The 19,902-nt window shown below is 41.0% G+C and overlaps 3 protein-coding genes across 3 annotated transcripts; 2 read left to right on the top strand and 1 right to left on the bottom strand.

Moving 5' to 3' along the window:
• Positions 1–1,106: 1,106 nt before the first annotated feature.
• kcnj12b (potassium inwardly rectifying channel subfamily J member 12b) lies at positions 1,107–5,336 on the top strand. The gene has a single exon (XM_069674069.1). It carries the CDS (start codon positions 1,148–1,150, stop codon positions 2,420–2,422), a length of 1,275 nt encoding a protein of 424 aa, XP_069530170.1. The 5' UTR covers positions 1,107–1,147; the 3' UTR covers positions 2,423–5,336.
• A 5,071-nt stretch (positions 5,337–10,407) lies between these two features.
• tufm (Tu translation elongation factor, mitochondrial) lies at positions 10,408–14,944 on the bottom strand. The gene is made up of 10 exons (XM_069674067.1): positions 14,899–14,944; positions 14,094–14,140; positions 13,876–14,014; positions 13,583–13,749; positions 13,125–13,394; positions 12,279–12,411; positions 11,979–12,083; positions 11,414–11,565; positions 11,161–11,280; positions 10,408–10,882 (listed from the first exon to the last, which is right to left on the bottom strand). Exons 1-10 carry the CDS (start codon positions 14,933–14,935, stop codon positions 10,712–10,714), a joined length of 1,341 nt encoding a protein of 446 aa, XP_069530168.1. The 5' UTR covers positions 14,936–14,944; the 3' UTR covers positions 10,408–10,711.
• Positions 14,945–15,591: 647 nt separating this feature from the next.
• hspbp1 (HSPA (heat shock 70kDa) binding protein, cytoplasmic cochaperone 1) lies at positions 15,592–19,891 on the top strand. Its single transcript, XM_069674611.1, has 8 exons — positions 15,592–15,722; positions 16,065–16,195; positions 16,906–17,122; positions 17,265–17,489; positions 17,710–17,865; positions 18,744–18,840; positions 18,932–19,043; positions 19,273–19,891. The coding sequence occupies exons 2-8, from the start codon at positions 16,076–16,078 to the stop codon at positions 19,351–19,353; spliced, it is 1,008 nt and encodes a 335-aa protein (XP_069530712.1). The 5' UTR covers positions 15,592–15,722; positions 16,065–16,075; the 3' UTR covers positions 19,354–19,891.
• The last annotated feature ends 11 nt before the right edge of the window (positions 19,892–19,902 follow it).

Raw genomic sequence — 19,902 nt, 5'->3', positions numbered from 1 at the left:
TGTAAAAACACAGAAGCAGAGCACTTAAACTTCATGAAGCAAAAAGGGGAAATTACATAAATATAGGAACTGAATGACCTGCAGAATTTTAGGTCTTTGAAATTAAAGATATTTAAAGTTCCCACTAACTCTGGTGAAACCCTGACTTCTCCTCTCGGGCCACCAGCAGGTTTGAGTTTCTGTGTGATGTTACTAAATACTTCGTGTTTACAGCTAACAGGCCAATGTTAGCTAGCATGCTATGCTAAGTGGTAAACATGGTTATATTGCTAAATATGTTAGCATTATCATTGATGTCAGACTATAATATAAGTTGATTAAAGTAGTTTCTTATAGCACCCATTCGTCTCCCTCTCAGAAAAATGTTTCTACTGCTTTAAAAGTAAAAAGTTTAATTTTGTACATAAATCTTTTCTAAACTTGTAAAATATGTTTTTCCGAGGGCACCAACGTAAAAAGGCATATTTTTTGCCATTAACGACCCTTAATTCGACCATGGATTCCCTCCATAAACCCCTTGGTATCTGAGGCCGTCTCTCCTGTGAGACACAATTTTCTGCCTCGTCTTTCTCAGCTCATGTTTTTTTCCAGTTCAGCCTCACAGGGGAATCACACAGCCTCATCTCAGGACTCCAGTGACTCTAATAGACGTGCCAGCTGGAGGAAACAGAAGATACGTCACATAAAATGGCAGGGCATTGGATTAGCTGCTATTTCTGTACCTTGATGATCAGAGAAACATGTATTGTATATACCCAGGAGTTTGAGTCAGAGACGTGGAGACAAACAGGGAGGACGGAAAATCAGATGCAATGGACATTATAAAGTTGTTGAGTTTCTTTAAAGCCAGTTTTTAACATAAAGAATCTGTTTGACTGAATCCCTTCCATATTTGTCCTAAGTTATGCAGTATAAATTAATCTACGTCTAAACAGCTTCAATACTAAGATTATTGTATTGTTGATAATGTCGAACACTAATATCTTACTGGTCTCCTCTTCCCAGGACACCTCTTCTGCGCTTCACCTCTCAGTTCCAGTCGACATTGAGTTTGTATTGGACGGAGCTGTAACCTCCTATGAGCCTGGTCAGGTTTGTATGAGCCGGGCTGATAGTGTGAAGCCGCGTGGCTGTGCCCCACCGAGGCATGAGCGTGGGAAGGGCCCACCACCACAGCTTCCTGTCCTGTGAAGAAGAAGGCCTGAGACTCAGCACCATGCCTGCCGTGGGCAGCTTCGGCAATGGAAAGATTCACACAAGACGCAAATACCACAGCCGGTTTGTCGGTAAGACGGGCCAATGCAACATCCATTTCACGAACATGGACGAGAAGTCCCAGCGGTACATATCTGACATTTTCACTACTTGTGTGGACATCCGCTGGCGATATATGTTCCTGCTGTTCAGCCTGGCGTTTGTAGTGTCGTGGCTGACCTTTGGCCTGGCATTCTGGGTAATTGCGCTTCTTCACGGTGACATGGACCATCCTGCGGGGGACGACAGCTTTGTTCCTTGTGTCACGCAGGTCAACACATTTGTGGCAGCCTTCCTCTTCTCTATTGAGACCCAGACGACCATCGGGTATGGAGCTCGCTGCGTGACAGAGGAATGTCCTGCTGCTGTCTTCATGGTGGTCTTTCAGTCCATCATGGGCTGCATCATCGATGCCTTCATGATTGGTGCAATCATGGCCAAGATGGCGAGGCCCAAAAAGCGTGCAGAGACTCTTCTGTTCAGCCACAACGCAGTCATCGCTTTACGGGATGGGAAACTGTGCCTCATGTTCAGGGTTGCTAATTTAAGGAAGAGCCACATTGTGGAGGCTCATGTGCGAGCCCAGCTTGTCAAACCTCGTTTCACAGAGGAAGGCGAGTATATCCCCCTGGATCAGATTGACATGAACGTCGGTTATGACAAAGGCACAGACCGCCTGTTTCTGGTCGCACCCCTCACCGTCATACATGAGATTGATGAAGAGAGTCCACTGTTTGGCATCAGTAAGCAAGATCTGGAAACCTCTGACTTTGAAATAGTGATCATACTTGAAGGGTTGGTGGAGGCCACAGCTATGACGACGCAGGCTCGCAGCTCTTACCTGCCCTCAGAGATCCTGTGGGGTCACCGCTTCGAGCCCATCATCTTTGAGGAGAAGAGCCAGTACAGGATAGATTACGCTTACTTTCACAAAACATTCGAAGTACCATCCACCCCGAGGTGCAGCGCCAAGGACATGGAGGAGAGAAAATTCCCAACATCTGGTGCCAACTCCTTCTGCTACGAGAACGAGCTGGCCTTCATCAGCAGGGATGAGGAGGAGGAGGGAGACGCCGAGAAGGACAGGAAGTGTTCATCAGAGTTAGTGAATGAGCAGACCACTCCTGCACGTGATCAGCTGTCGTCCCCGAAAGAATCAGAGATTTAACCTTTAACTGTTTTTGTTGGTTTCTGGATGCCGAGCAAAGCAAGCATCATGTAAAGATCCCTATGACTGTCATTAGAATGACATGAGGAAATAAAGAGACATTTCTGCTGCTGATGGAGAAACAGCAGTACAGCTCTCCATCATACAAGCAAGGCTGAAACTCGGACGTTTGTCATGGGACTAACTTTGTCTTCCCTGAGATACTTATTGAGCTTTATGAAATGCAAACAGGACTGACACGTTTCACTTTGCAGATGGTCATAAAGTGCATGACAATAGAATAGTTTTGTATGAATATTTGGAGAAATGTTTCATAGTTTGGTGAGAATATCTGTAGGTGCTTTTCACAGTCCTTAAATATACCATTTACAGTGTGGAGTGAAGCTTCGTTTAGAAACCTTGGGGATATTTCTTCAGACTCACTGGTAAACACAGAGAGGTTTAGATCAACCTGATTGATTTATGAGAACAATAAGACTCTGAAAATTACACATATACAATGTTGGTGGAGGACTGACATACAATATGCGTTTGGACTGCACGTAATCGTGGGAGACACATGACAAGGTGAAGTTTTACACAGCTCCATCACAAAAAGGGAAAACACACTTCATGGCGCATCACATGTTAATAACGGATAGCGTAGCCTGCTAGCAGGGACAACTGTTGACCAGAGCAGATGTTTTTCCGTGAAAGTTTACCTGAATCCTCAAAGCTCAATGCTAACGCTCCCCCTGGTAATAACACATTTCTATTCTCCTTTTACTTTAAAAGCAGGAAATCACAGGACTCACTGAAACAATGGGTCGTTCATCTCGAGCAGTGGCCGACACATGCAGACGCCAGATTTAATTAGCTGAAGGTTTGTAGCTTCCATCTTCCAAGCTAATTAAGCTAATGTTAGCTTCATGAATTGGTTGCAAACACCATCTCCAGCTAACTTTCTAACATTTGAAGCAGATGATTTACATGTTCTCTTGTGTCTACATCATAATAATAAGCTAACAGGTCCCCAACAAGTTAGTATTGTTTCTTTATTTCTAGGGAATAAAGACAGTAATGGTCTCTTGTGGCAGTGAAACAGTTCTAATAGTACGTCCTAGTGTGAGTACAATAAAAACAACCTGTTTAGCTTAGCTTGTCTCGCTAGGATTACAAACAACACACGAGACAGAGACGAGCTTCATGCTGTATTTTTCCAATATGACTTTATGTTTGACTTTCAGTGTAAGACAAAAGGCTTCAGGACAAACTACTCTAACTCAGGTAATGGCAACTGGAATGTAAACTAACCCAGATCTAATAAGCAGCAGGAAAGAGCGGGTTATATTAGACGACTCCGATAAAGTCAATCTGCTAGGTGACGTAACCTTTGACCTCCCATCCGTCTATTATCTATACCGCTTGTAGGGGCGTTGACTCTGCGATTGCCCGGTTGCAGGGGGGTAAATTCGTCAGTTTTGATGCAATATGTTTCCTACAGGGAATGAAGGTAGATTATAGATTATACACTTACCCTTATATGTTACAGATGACACCTTTTCTTCTTACAGATGTGCAGGTGCAGGTCACAAAAGGTCACATCATGACCTCTGTGAAAAAAATTAAAATACACAATTAGAAATAACCAAAGACAAATAACAAGCGCCTCAATGTTCAGCCCTCTCCGTTAGCTCAGGACATAAAAACAGCAACAGCAGGAGAATCTGTCTGTGACCCCTCACATATCAGGAGTGAAAGACATGACACTATTTTTGTTGGCCCCCATTGGACAAAGAAGAGGCCAATGAAAACCTGTCACATGCACGACTAGTTCAAGATCCGTTCTTGGTGCAGGTTTCTCTTACAAGTTTTTACAGAGATTTAAAGTCATTATTGTGTCATGGTACATGTTTTATCAGACGATACAGTTTATCTTAAAAAGAACGCAGTGAACATTGTTTGTTTCTAAAAGAAATCAACACATACTTCTAGAAGACTCTGGAACATTATTAAAATTAATTTGACTCAAGACACATTTGCTTGATCATAATCATGTGTTTGATACAGACACACACAGCTTTAAGGAAACAAGTGTGCAGCCTAGTTTCTCTCAGGATGGAGCACACGCACGGCTTCAAACGATGTATTATTTATCTGTTTTTAAAATGACAGACCTCCATGCACTTCATATACATGTTAAGTTCTTGCACTGAATACATTTTTGTCATACAACCGAAGTTGACTTTCTATGTTCTTTGCTGGTGGCATTATTCTCCTCCTCCTTTCTTATTGGGCGAGTGAAGAAGATATCAGGTCAGACTGTACCAGTTTTATTTATCCCGGGTGAGATTAATTAGTTTTGCTCCCCATTTCTCTCACTTAAGGCTCCATGTGGGTTAACCTATACAGCTGACTGCTATTTCAGCAGATTTGAACACATGTGTAATAATATCTTGCTGACTTGTGCTGAAAATATCAGAATAGGCTCGCTCTAGAAAACAAATGGCGTTTCCTCCGCCATCTGCACTGTGAGCAGGGCCGAGGATCTTCTGCATGTAGAAAGAGGGACGAACTCTAATTTGTACGTTTGGCAGGACGATATTGTAAATACATTTTTTCTTCTGTTTGTTTTTAAGGTCTTTCGAGCTAAATTGAGACTAAGTATTTATATATTATTTTAAAGATTCAGTGTTAATATCATACGTTTCCTTGGCAAAGAAAGAACTTGGAAGCTCTCTTTGCTTGATGGACGGAAAGAATCTGACCTCTTCTTGTCTTCCATTTAATGCATTTGAAGCAGTCCTGCCTCTGAATCGCACCTTGTGTCTCCTTGCAGGGTTTGAGTTTGTCATGTGGGACAACAAGTTGTAAAGTGACAGACAAAAAAATTTTCTCCTGTCTATTACCACAATAAAGTAAATCTCTCAAGGCCTACAGTTTTCTTTTTCCTGTACGGTAGACAGACACAAAGGGATCATTTATCAACAAGCACCTACTGAATGTATTTGTTGTACAGTTAAATCAAATCAAAGCAGCCGTGGAGGGAAAATGGGAGCGAGGCTTTTGATAAACACGGAGGAACAGACTGTGATTTATGGCTGTGATTTGGTGGAAGCGTATCTGGTTGGGGTCAGAGGTTTCTCCTTTCACTCTTACGCAATCAATCAGGCATGTCTTTGCATATGTACACAAGAGTTGGCAGTCCTGCTTGATTTCACTGCCCTGTAACCTTGAACACTAGAATAGAGATCACACACACACACACACACACACACACAATTGAACAAAACAACATTGTGACAAACACATGACTGAACATGACTGCCCTGCATGTTTGCTGGCGAATAAATTTGGTAGACAACAAAAATGCTAGACAACATCCACTCAGATATCGTCTTGCATTAATAACATAAGCCAGTAAGCAAGTATTAGCTAATCAGCTAGCTGTAACTTTGCTACGTTGCCTGGATAGGAAGTGTTTGTTTTTTTATCCTCATGCTGGAAAAGTAATTTGCAAACTGTAGGCCAGATCAGCTGGGGAGTTTAATTTCATCACTGATGCCCAAAGTGTTCAACATGACCCCCTGGTGGGCTGTGATGGTACTGCAGGAGGGCTGCAAGAGAAATTTACTTTTTGCACTTATGTTTGTACTTACAAATGTTTATGTGTATAAGGACTGATCATGTTTTTGCAATGCTTTGCTGTGGGCCCACTTTTCACTGATTTTTTCTGTTTATAAATGTAAAATGTATCAGCTAGCAAAAGCTAGCAAGCAAGCTAACATTAGCTAACTAAACCAAATGAAGGTCCCTCCATGAATCAGATGCCCTCCAAAGTTGCCCCTAGTCTCCCCCTGATGTCAGTCTCATTATGTGGCCACACAGGCTTCAGTAGATGTACATTTGGGAGGTTTTGCGTTGGACTTAGCTTAGCTATTGTTGCACAGTGTTAGCGTTGTATAGGTTAGCTAAAGGAGGCAGAGCTAAAACGCAAAACACAATCCTTTGGAGTGTCCTGGCCAAACCGTCCCGAATCCTTATATCGGTCACCAGACTGTAATATGCTACCGAGAAATAAGGAGAGGTCTCATTTTTTATGCCATGTTAAAATGAGTTTACACATTTGAAATACAAGTAATGCTCCAAACCTTAACCTTAATAAATAGCTTTTGTTAAATCGGCCAATATCTGTGAGGGTGCCTCTACAACGTGACAGAATCTCCTGCACGTCACATGACATTTGTGTTTGAGGAAATGCTTGAGTCCTATTCTTTATCAATATATCTACGTGTTGGACTAAACATTTATGTAACCCAGGTCTGGTTTTATGCCATTACCATTAAATATGCCCTGTCTGTCAACATGCCCTGTCTGTCAACAGGGTGTATGTGATCATAAACTGCTATCTTGGCACAGAGACATTTAAAAGAAGAAACTGTCTTCCACGCTGTTAACTGTCAGGAAACTATTTAAGGGTCAAATGAATGTGTAATTTCTCCCTCCATGAGAGCTGCATGTCCTCTGAGAAGTGCTCAGATATGATGGAAGGAGCACAGAGAATAAACTGGGATGCTTCCCACCCACTCGTCAGTGTTGGAGGAAGAGAAGCGTGGAGGGTCAGTCTTCCAACATGCAGAGTGGGTTGTTTAGAGGTAAATTCGGCCTTAATTGCAGCAGCTCTGTTCTTCATGGTTTCCCTCAGCTGCCAGGAGGAGGTGGAGGATGGATAAAAGTAACATGATGCAACAGCTGCACTTCCTGTCCTCAAGCCAAAACACCACACATCATGTTGTTCCTGCCTTTTCAGTTAACAATAAATCAACTCTGACGAGTACCTTATCAACTTTTTAACTATGGAGCCATTTGTTAACAAATGAGCCAGACACAAATATTCAAGTTCTCTGTTATTATTCCATAACTCAAGAAAACAAGGCATTATCTCCTGATCAATTATTATGTTTACTGGAGAAATCTATAAAAGTAAATAAATAAAATTAATGATCTTGAAATAATGACATCGATGCTTCGATGGTTTCTTACTGACTCACTGGAGTTTTCAAAATGTTTGACCGTATATAAAGTCACGTATATAAAAGTATTCATCTTGCAAAGTCTGTTTCAACAGGTTGACTGCTCTCTAATAAAAGATGAAAAGCTGGGAGGAAAATGATCTCAAGTTTTCACTGAACCTTGACATTGTTTAGTACAGTCTGCGCTGCTGCGATACCTTATTCTGATAGATGAGCTAAAAATGTCTGCTGGATATCTCTGGGTTGAAGATGTTTTGGATGCTCTTTGGCTCGATGTGCTTCTCATAGGAAGTGACCACCCATTCAGGCAGAAGAGGTGATGGTCAGAATCGTTGGAAATGAGGTTCATGTTGAAAAAGGAAGGAAATAAATCTTGTGGTCCTTGGCTCAGAGATGGGACATCTCATCGGGACAGGACAAGTTAAGGAAACCAGTCTAAGCATCTTCTTGATATTAAATTGCAGTTTCTCTTTCCGTTCACAGCTAAATCAGATCGCTCAGGCAGGGTCGTGTTATCCTTTCAACGGGTGTGGACAGCTTATGGTTGGAGAAGTCTCCTTGTGCTGATATTTTCCTATCAGCGATCTTCCTTTCACAAGGAGACTTAAAAGATGACTGGGAAAATCTGACGAAAGAAACTGGATTCGGAAATCAGGTTGGATAAGACTGTAATTTAACATACGGTCTTACTGCATCGTGAAAACCTGCACAGGAAAGCATGCGAGCTGTCTTTGCTTAAAAAAAGTAAAAGGGTGAAACAAAACAAAAAGCCTTACATTACTACATTAAACTGCTTTCCTCTTTCCCCTAATGGTAAAGAGTTTTTGGGTTTGTTTATTTTTTAAAATTGATTAATCCTAAAACCAACCAGGTCATCAATTGATTAGACACTGTATATAATGCTAAATAAATCACGCTCGATGCTGACAGTGAGACGTTTCTCATCCCTCTGTGAGGTTGTTGCCAACATGAACATGTGAATTGAGCACAAACGTCTTCCGTTGTCTTCACATGATTCAGCTAACATCCATCACAGGTGAGCGCTGGTTTGAATCACATTTAGTGCATCAACAGCACTCTTGAGAGGCAGTCAAAGCCAGTATCACTAACCACCAGTACATACCAGTGTTTACTGTCTGATCATCCATATCTCTCTAAGTTATTTTGCTTGTGGAGACATTCATCCTCCAGCTGAGCACATCACTCAGCAGTGAGAGCCGCTCCGGCCTGTCTTCCTGCAGACGTACAGTATTTGATTACAGCAACAGGCTGATTGGATTACAGCAGGCACTGACTCAAATACTTCAAGCAAACACAGAGCAACTGGAGAACTTCCTGCTGGGGATGAAAGAACTCCAGCAGGGTCAGCCTGGTTTATCACACGTAAATGATCTGCAAAAACACACTCGATATTTAAAAGTCTCACCAATAAAGTTACGTTACAGTCTCTAGCTCCATTTTCAAACGTTCCCTTTAGGATTACTCATCTCTCAGGCTGATGCTCTTTGTCTCCAACCAACAGAGATGTCTTATTTTCTACTATCACAAGTATTTGAGGAGCTATGTGGGGGCGGCATTGTTTAAAGCAGGGACTAAAAAACAAATGCTATTACAACAGAAACAAAAGAGATTCAATAATGTTTGGTATATAATTCAAATGCCCGTCACTAAATGTGCACCGCAAGCACGATAATTCAGAATATTACTATTAAACAAATACACACAAAACGTGGTCCAAAATGATCCAATCAAAGTCACCACAAAAAGCATATGTGGATTTACAAAGCACTTACTCACAGCTGTGAGTAAAAACGACTGCAGTACTGCTTAAGTTAAACACTTTGTGGTAAAGCATATCCATTTAAACAGTACTGCACAACTCCTGCTTGCTAGCAGCTGCCGCCCAGCTGTAGCTAACGTTAGCCCGCAGCACAAAGCACATGACAGAAGTAGCTTCTTTTTAGCTAACGATGCTAACTCACAGAATGAATGCAGCTGGTTTGGACAGTCCTCTCCCTCGCCGTCCTCTTGCTTCTTATAATCCTTGTTTGTGTCACGAAGTCATCACGTTAGCATTCTCGTTGCTGGAATGATCGATGCCACTAACATTATCCACTTTCCCTCATTCTTATTGATAACAAAAGTAACTGATAATTAGCTGATTAGCACAAACTTCTTGTATTTCACTGAATATATATGACACTTGTAGTATCTCCTAGACTAAACTGTTAGAGGTATGTTTATGTTGTCCCCCACATTCAATCAGACTGGCTATGATTTAACCAACAAATCAAATTGCACAACAAGCAGCTGAGGTCAAAGGTCAACACATCACTAAAGCAAAAGGATGTAAATCAAAAACATTTTTAGTTGTTTAAATATATATAAATATACGAAAGATCAACCTGTACGTTACAATTTTTATTACACAAACATTTTAGTCATAAAATAACTGGGGAGGAGGGTTTAGGGGGATCAGAGGGGCTTAAGACCCTGCTAGACCCCTCCTCCAGTCACCATTGCTCATTTTCAATTGGTGATTTAGCAAGTCAGTGAAATGATTGTTCTTGTCAGACTAGTTAATTTCCAGTTATAGTCAAAAAAGTATAAATCATAGATAGGAACGATCATGATTGAAGATATACTCATTTTACTGCAGTAACGAGTATCTGAAAACACAGATTTTAGTTCTGTTCTGTTTTGTACTCAGAAGTCTTCATAACTGTAGAAAGACTCCTGAGGCATCTTATGCTGCCCTCTTGTGGTATATTACTTTGTAACCAGCAGTAGTGAACAATTTCCACTGTCGGCCAAGTCTTCATCTACAGATTCATGTTCAAAGATTCTGTGTACATCTGACACAGTACAGACAGTTTTTATAGTGTAACATAGCAGAATATGTCATAATATTTTGCTCTTTTGTGTGTTTGTGTTTTGCTGAAGTTTGCTGTCAATACCACAAAATAATGAACCTTATTATTAAATACATTTTATTACATAGATGACATTATTTCGACAGTCTGGCCTTAAACACAAAGACAGTGCTAAACATAACAGATATCGTGGTTGGGTCGTATCGCACAACAAAGCCATGCGTTTCTTTGCGTCCTCTCCTGGCCGAGGCTCTTACATGGGTTCATGTTCTGGATTTCTATTTAATCATTTGATTTGGTCAGGCACAGACAACCAAACACCCTTCTTCCTCCCCCCTTCTGGCACACCCTCCCTCCTCCCCCCTCCCCAGATCCCTCTGTAGAATTTCAGGCCCATAGAGCATTTAGCCCCACTTGGGCTTGTCATCATCTGTATACTTCAGGATTTCTGTAACCAGGCCGGTGCCGATGGTTCTGTTTCCATCCCTCAGAGTGAACCTCTGGCCTTTTTCTAGAACCATCGGCTGGCGAAGTAAAAGCGTCAAGGAGGTGTCCTCCCCTGGCATCACCATCTCCTGAGAGCAGACAAGAACAACAGACCAGAGAGTGTTTACTGTCATCGTGCTGCATCGTTCTAAATGTCTTGTTAGCTCCCTGCAAAAACTCAGTTATGCACCTGTTTGAATACAGCAGTTAAAGAACTTTTTACAATAAACATTTACTAGAATACAGAAAATTTTGGGACACAGACACAGACACACACACACAGACACACACACAGACACACACACAGACACACACACAGACACACACACAGACACACACACACACACACACACACACACACACACACCTTTTCTTCCGGGAGAATGACTTTGCAGGCCATGTCCCAGGTTAGAGAGAACATGACGGGCATGAAGTTGGACATGAACGGTTTGTGTCTGCCTCCCTCCTCCTTACTGAGAACATACACCTGTAATACAAGAAGCACACACATCTGAGTTTCAGTTACAGGATACAGTATTTCATTTAAAAAAAGAATAAGACTCCAGACTTATAAAATAAAGTGCCATTAGATAATTGTCTAAACCTTAGCGCTCACAGACCTGGGCCTTGACTTTCTGGTGAGGCAGGATGGATCCTGGTTTGCACATCACCATCCCTCTCCTCAAATCCTCTCTCTTCAGTCCCCTGACCAGAGCGCCCAGGTTATCTCCCGCCTCTGCCCGATCCAGAGACTTGTGGAACATCTCAATACCTGAAGATGAAAGGACAGGTGAATTCTCCGGCAGTGCATAAAGTCCTAGAGGCTGTTTTAAAAGCTTCTTTTTTCTAACATGCAAACAAGTGACGAATAAAGGACTGCTTACAAAACATGTCTTGTCTAGGTGTTGGTCACTATGAGCCACAAGAAAAATGATCCTTGCATTAATTATAAAAACAACATTGTTCCAAAAAACGTGTTTATTTAGTGTTGTGTGGATGAAGACTTTCATATATGCGTCTAAATGTACACAGAATTGGTCAGCAGACATGCATGCCTTGCTTTCCATAATACTATGTTAGGAAAGGCAGATATGTTCACGGTTTAGGACCTAAAAGTATCATTTAAAATCAACACATCAGCTGCAACTACACATGAAACATTCTGTTGCCTTTTCTTTCACTTACCTGTCACCACTGACTTAAAGCTGCGACTGTGGCCAATAAACTCAGTGTCATCTCCTTTCTTGATGACACCTCTCTCCATGGTGCCCGACACCACTGTACCCCTGCCTGAAAGATAACATAAACAATATATTTAGAGCAAGTAACCCGTCACGATTTGAAGTGGTTTATATAATATAGAAATTAACATTTACAGCTAATGGTGCAGATCTGTTATATTTCACCACACGGTGAAGTTTCTAATTTAGTGAAAGAAACAAAGATTCAACAAACATTTCTCCTTAATAAGGTTATTTTTCATACCTGGGATTGAATAAACTCCTTCAATGGGCAGAAGGAAAGGTTTGTCCAGCTCTCTTTTGGGCAGAGGAACGTAAGAATCCACGATCTCCAGGAGCTTCATCACCGAGTTCACCCCGAGCTCAGGCTCTCTGTTCTGAGATTAAATAATAAAGTAAAAGTAGATAACATTCAAAATCAATATGAACTATTGCAATTCAAATTGCAGGAGGCCTTTTATGCATGTAATCAGAAAGAGAGGACAGTGGATGGAGTCAGAAACAGGGGAAAGAGAGAGAGTGGGGACGACATGCGGTAAAGGGCCGAGGGTGGGAGTCGAACCCGAGGCCGCTGCATTGAGGACTATGGCCTCTGAAAATGGGCTGCATGATTTAATCGCTGAGCTAAACCAGCGCCCAGGAGGCGCAGGATTTGTTAGAGGTGAAATGTATGTAAAAAAAAACACTTTAATCTGAATATTGTGCTGCAGAGATGTTCCGGCCTACACATCACACACAGATGTAAGTAAAAAAAATCACACCATAATCAATGTTTTTCAATGGAAATGAGAATAATTATGTAAAAATTATCATTCCCTTTAATACGGCAAATAATATGGAAATTGCAATATAAGTCAAAATAATAATAATTTTTTTAATCCCTGGTTTCAGATGACTCATATTGGAGGGTAGAGATGTAAAAAATGAGTGGTCACTATAAGTGATAAATGATTCATGGTTAATGATTTTGTTAGCTTGACAAACATTTGACCATTTTACCACTGATTAAACCACCTAAGTGAATTAAACTGTGGTTAGGATTAGCAGATTAGCAGTTTTATCATTTAAGGACGGCCCGTGTTCCTCTCACCTCCAGCGCGCAGAGGGCAGAGCCGATGACCACAGGTGTGTTCTCGCCATCATAGCCGAACTCTGTGAGAAGCTCGCGGATCTCGATCTCCACCAGCTCCAGCATCTCTTTGTCCTCCACAGCGTCGGCCTTGTTGATGAAAACCACCACATGCTCCACACCTATCTGCCGGGCCAACAGGAGGTGCTCTCGTGTCTGAGGCATCTGGCCGTCAGTGCCCGCCACCACCAGGATGCAGCCGTCCATCTGGGATGTGCCTGTGATCATGTTCTGGAATAAGAAATCAATTACAGTAATTAAAGGATTAATTATGTTGTTCACTAAGTAAATTAATGAGATTGAAATGTTTCAGGACAACAAAAGACGGGGCATTTAAAAACAACAAGGAAGCTGCATCAGGTTAAGCACTTTCTAGGCCAGGTTGGCTGCAGGTGCTTTGTAGAGTTAAAGCAGATTACCTTGACGTAGTCAGCATGACCTGGACAGTCTGTGTGAGCATAATGTCTGTTGGCTGTGGTGTATTCCACATGAGAGGCGTTGATGGTGATTCCTCTAGCCTTCTCCTCAGGGGCATTGTCAATATCCTCATACTTTTTAAAGTTTGCACCACCAGCATCAGCGAGAACTGAGGACCAAAATACAAATCAAGGTTGCACTCTGATTTTTCTTGTTCGACAAAACTAGAAAAAATATGCAAGTTAAATTCATCCGAGGTACCGTAAGAATGAAACACGGACCTCTGTGATTTTACCTTTTGTGATGGCTGCTGTTAGGGTGGTCTTGCCGTGATCAACATGGCCAATTGTTCCAATGTTCACGTGGGGCTTTTCTCTGCTGTATGTCTTCTTAGCTTCTGCAGCAAAGGTCCGCCGACTCAGAGGCACAGCACACTACAAGAAAAAAGGCAAACTGTATAATTTACCAGTTACAAAATGTCAGCTGTAGAGTGCAGTTTGTGATCATACTCACTATTTTGTAGGAGCTGTGCAGGAGGCTGGGCGAAGAAAGCTGAAGTGCTGAGAAGCAGGAATCAAAATGTGAGAATTTTATAAAATTAGATAATGTTGTATTTTTGACAGCACAGCATTGGCAAATCATCCTATAATTCACATAGTATGTGTTCCTATAAAACACTTCTTGTCAATCCTAAAAGCATTGAAACTTTGTGATGTATTATTGGTCCATGACAGAATTTCAGCTATTCTTTTAAATCTTTTTGCAACATACAGTCATGCCTTACACCTGCTCAATTTGCTCAGCAGGCTGACAGTGACTGAAACTTGTGATGCTCACTTTATGTCCGTTTTAATCAGTGCATACATCTGTTAATAGAGATAATGGATGGATAAAGGAACTGGACTATATTAGAGTTTCGTATCTGATTTATAAACATACAGGTTACATCAGATATCTAAAAGCAGCTGTCACTACGCTAACAACCACCTTTGAGCCAGAAGGGAAGACTCGACTGTGTCATTCTGCTTCAAATAAGATGTTGTTAGATATCTGGTACCAATACAGTTGTCTATAATATTAGCTAGTCTCAGCCATCATCGCTCCGTCAATACTAGTCGTAGGCTAGCTGTTTAGTTAGCTAACGTTCTGTGGTAACGTGACCTTGCTCTCGGAAGAGACATCATCATCTCTTTTTTTATGATAGGTGATATTTCTGCCGAAACAATTAACAGACGCTGATGCATAACAACGAATACACATTTTTGAAACAATAATTACATGTAAGCAAAATACTGCATGAGAAATAAACGATTTTTACCAGAGAAACATGCACGCAGTCCCACCAGCGCCGCCATCTTGGATGGTAAGACGAACCAAAGATGATGAAACAATCAAGAGTATACCCAGCCAGATCCAAAGCTGTCGTTCCTCGCAGCAGACTTCGGCAGCGTTTTTATTCGTTACGACAATATCAAACAGGAATTTAAAATACTGCTATTATATTACAAATAACACTTCTAGTACATTTACAATATTGCAAATAATGCAAATTACATTTATACACCTGTATAAATAACTTATTATATATAACTTAAGTAAGCGTCTTTGTATACGCTTTTTATTTTGTCTGCTGCATTGGAGGCTAGAAGTATTTCCTTTTCTACTCTTCTACTCGTCTTCAACAAGACCTTGAAGACGGGTGGATTGTAGGCGACAACTGACCGTGGTGCTTCTCTTACTTTTACTGATACTCTCTGAAAGTCGCTCGTACATACGTCAGTGATTAACCTTAAATACGGTAATATACTGTACTTTGCTGCCGTGCTTTATAAAAACCAAGGCGCGTTACTTTCAGTTTTACTATATTGTAATTTTGTTGGACTTCAACGGCGCAGATAAATTAAAGAGTGACACGGGTTTGTGGACGTGATAAAAGAGTACGGCAAAAACATTTTGATGGACAAGTTGGTTCAAGGTTTACGGTAAAGCATGGCAGCCTCCTTGCCACTCGTGAGATCAGCTAGCTAGAATGTTCTAGCACATACATGTTTCTGTGTTTAAAAGGGGAGTGAATTGGTTTTGAGCTCAAAAAGAAACAGCGGGGACATTCATTCAACACGGTTTTATAGGACTCTTAAAGAGGTAAGATGGGAATAATCAAAATTTGACAACGAGATGTAATGTTATACGTAACTAAATAGCTAGCTAGTCGTGTTAAGCTGTTATGAAGAGCTGTTGAGTTTCTGAATTTCTGCTGTTGTCGTTGTTGTTATTATTATTATTATTATTATTATCATTCTTGTACTGTGTAATAATTAGGTAGGTTGTGCTAGGATACTGACCGAATCAATCACTAATTTTCTAGAGTAATCTGTCTGCTGGGTTGGCTTCCTGTGTGTGGGATATAACCAGGACCCCAAAGGTACTGCTCCACATCTACAATCCGGTTGTCCTTGTCTAACCGATTTATGTTTTGGTCATCAGCCGGTCTCACCATGGCAGAAGACAGACAGAACAGGAGATATCCCCAGAACCTTCAGGGAGTTCTGCAGCTGGCAGTGGATGCTGGATCAGCCGCAGAGGGACCTGTCCCTGTTGAACCCATGTCAGAGGAGGTAAGAACTTTTTCATTATCATACACTTATGCACACCCACCTCATTGGGTCCAGATTTAATAGGTTTCACTTTAAGAATATGGCCTAAAACAGCCTGATTAGAAGGCATGTGAGAAACGTGCTGTTTATTATTGTTACCTTACTTCTTGCAGTGTATTCACATATATGATGTTATTTGTGCCTTGGCTTAGCTAAAAAATACAAGTAGAGAAATACTTCACACATCTATTTCATAGGACAGGTGCATAGGAGTTTTGAAATGATGGTAGAACTAAACAAACAATTTTAATTTGGCATTTTGCGCTGTAGGAAATGGTTAAAGGCCTTTTTAAACTATTTCTGACATTAACTTATTATGAAAGTAGTTATGTAATGTTGTTCTAGACACAAGTGCTCAGAATAAATTGTGCCAGCTAAAGGTAAGAAGTGTTGAGTCACTGTTTCTCATAATGTCTTTATCAGAAGCATTTATTCAAAGCAAATTAAACCCAGTTCCCTGTGGGGTTTTCTCAAATTGAATTGTGCTCTCAAGTCTTATTTCTCTTCGCTTCATATGAGCATTTGTATGGTTTTTTTTTGAGAATCTATTTTAACAAGACAGTTTGGGTCGTAGATGTTCAAATCCTTTTAAGGTTAAGTCCAAGTTTGTATTTGAACCCATGTAGATGATCTTGCATCAAATTAAAACTTGTGCTCTGTCTTTGTAACAGAGGAAAACATGGCTGAGAGAAGCTCTTTCAGATGTCTGCAAAGGGCAGATGGATGAAGTGGAGCAGATGAAGCAATGCCTGGCTGTCTTAAGTAAACAGGGAACAAATGAAAAGGAACAAGAAGGAGAGGAGGAGAGGGATGAAGAGGATGAAGATGAGCGGGAGTCGGCCTTTGAGGTGCTGTCAGAGTTGTGTGAGAACTTGGACAATGCTAGAGGTTTGTAATAAATGGTATTAGTGTTGATATCTTCAAAGCAGTCTATAGATGTTAGAATGGAGCTTCTAGATAGAAAGAGGTTATGGATCAAGATACTCTTTAGCATTGTCCTGATTGTTTCCCCTCTTCTTCTGCTTCACAGACCTGATGATTCTCGGTGGACTGGAATTGAGCGTCTCCTATTATCTGTGTCATGCTCAAAGTGGGCTGAGGTGGCGAGCTGCTGAGCTGATCGCTTCCTGTGCCCAGAACATGCCGCAGGTTCAGGTCCACTTGCTTAGCATCGGAGCCCTTCCCAAACTGCTCCAGCTGACAGATTCAGACCCCCACCCGACTGTCAGAGTAAAAGCCCTTTATGCTGTGTCGTGTGAGTATCCGAGACAGTGGTGCAAAAATCAACTATACAGATGTTTAATCTTCAACAGTGTCTGCTTAGAAGTGGCTAATAATGAAGAAGACAACACTGACAGAGTGATGATAAAACAATTAAGACTAGATTTACATTGTCTACATTCATGCAGCTTGACATCCAGTGTAGAGGACAGCTGCAAGAACAAAACTGTAACTGTGTTCTGTTATGACTCCAGGTCTGGTTCGAGAGCAGGAGGCAGGACTTCAGGCGTTCTTGGCTCACGATGGCTTTTCAGTGCTGATGCGAGGGATGCAGTCAGAGAACGAGAAACTCAGGACCAAGTCTGCATTCCTTCTGCTCAACCTGCTGACATCAACTCCTGAACAGAAAGGTATGAACAAGAGATGCTTTTCAACAAGTCATTCAGATCATCTTGACACAATTCTCCCGCTTGTTTTAGCTAAAGTACCTCTGAAATACTCGATGAAAAGAGGAGTTGCTTTGATATTTAACTGTTCTTTAAATAAGTTAATTTCCAGTTTCTAATCCAAACAAAACAAAACAATCAAATATGAACTGAAAGTAATAATGTCGAAGATTTTCCTGTAACTAAATGTTAAGTCACTATCTATCGCCGAATGAGGTAACACAATGGTGACTGAGCCTATGGCCCACTGATGAAAGCCTTTGCATTTGCAGTATTACAGACCGGGTGTCTGTGTCGACATTCACACAAAAAATCACAAGCGGCGCCCAGTTAGTGACGCGTTTTCCATCATCCAGCAGTGGTTGGTCTGCCAGAGAGGGTAGGCGGAGCAAGTGTTGCGAGTAAACAGTAATCCACTATGGCTGAACAAACAAAGAAAAGATGGATGACTACAGATACAACTTCAACAAGAAGTGAAGAAAAAGAAACAAACTCGACGCTCAGATGAAGCAAACAGTCTGAAAAGGAAAGCGACCGTCACCGAAAATCAAGAGTTACAACTGTAACAAAGGGAGACAACTATAGACGTCTGGTTAAACTGGGAAGTGTCCTCCCACAATTACCGTATATTGCCATTAGGGGGCGCCAAAGAGAACGAAACTGAAATCTTTGAGATTGTCAGTTTAACATAGATCAAGATTTGTAAATCTGGAGTTCAAATCATTCCTGCAGACACTGTATGTTCCATCTTCTGGGGCATTTTAACATCTCAGTGGTAGTTATTTTTTATGGTTTTAGATATTTTTTGTCTGTATGTTTATCCATTTCTTTTCTTCCTGCAGACACAGTCATCTCCATGGGTATGGTACAGCAGCTGGTATCTGTCCTCCGCACACCACACTCACCTTTCCATGAGCATGTGCTTGGCGCCCTTTGCTGGTAAGAAGCACTCTCTACCATAATTTCTTCAGCAAGTTAGCTTTGTTCATTGTCCACATCAGTAATTCTATCTGTTGTGTTTCTGATGTAGTCTGGTAGAAGACTGTCCACAGGGTCTCAAAGACTGCAGGAATCCAGCTCTCGGCCTGGAGGAGGTTCTCAGGCAGCGATCCAGAGAGCTCCAAGGAAAAGAAGAGAGTCAGGTAATTCACACATTGTTTTAATAGCCTAATGGTAAAAGATGGTAAAACTGAGTTAAAGTGTTGCAATAGTTTGGACTTAAGTCTAAAGCCAGTTGTAAGGACACTTGTCTCTTCTTTGTCAAAACATGCACTTTTTTGTAAGTCAATTATTATCATAGTAGGTGTAAGAAAAAGAGTTCATGAAGGATGAAGCTTAATTCTTGACACATCACATTTTATTTTCTAACAGGAAGAACTGGAGTTCTGTGAGACTTTGAGGGTTACCTGTTTCCGCGGGCAGCAGTCGGATGAAAATGGGATGGATCGCTGAAGTTTTATTTAAGTCACATGTTTTAGTTTCAGTGTGCAGAGATGTAACCGCACATTCATGGTACAGATCATGGATGTTTAGCAACGTTTTTGTCTGTCCATATTTGCATGTAATCCAGGAGCTGGATTTTACCGTGTAAATAACTCTAATGTATAAAATACTTTTTCAAGTCAGCAGTTATTTTACCCAGTTTGTCTTAAATGTAATACCAAACACGTCCCTCACAGGTAGTTCTTCTGTTTGAATTGTTTATATTTACATCTCAATGTTAAGGTAAAAATGTACAACTCATTTTAATTGTTGCAATTCCTGTAATTTCATTTAATTTTAGTGGATTGTCTCTTAAAACAAGACTCGGTATCAGCATCATTGTTTATTTTTTTTACACCATATTTATTTATTATCAACAAAACAACTGGAACTGTTTATATACATATAACTGCTAGCTCCTGAGTGGAAAACATTGTTAAGACGTGCACAACCTACACTTGAAAATGAATGTTACCTAAAATCACAGATTAAAATATTTTGGAATAAATGACAGAAAAC

Source organism: Semicossyphus pulcher, unplaced genomic scaffold, assembly GCF_022749685.1.
Source record: "Semicossyphus pulcher isolate SPU_LCO1_2020_fin unplaced genomic scaffold, fSemPul1.0.p SCAF_23, whole genome shotgun sequence".
In the NCBI taxonomy this organism is placed as follows: domain Eukaryota; kingdom Metazoa; phylum Chordata; class Actinopteri; order Labriformes; family Labridae; genus Semicossyphus; species Semicossyphus pulcher.
The sequence above is the reverse complement of the archived record's forward strand: the minus strand, read 5'-3'. Positions and strand labels throughout refer to the sequence as shown.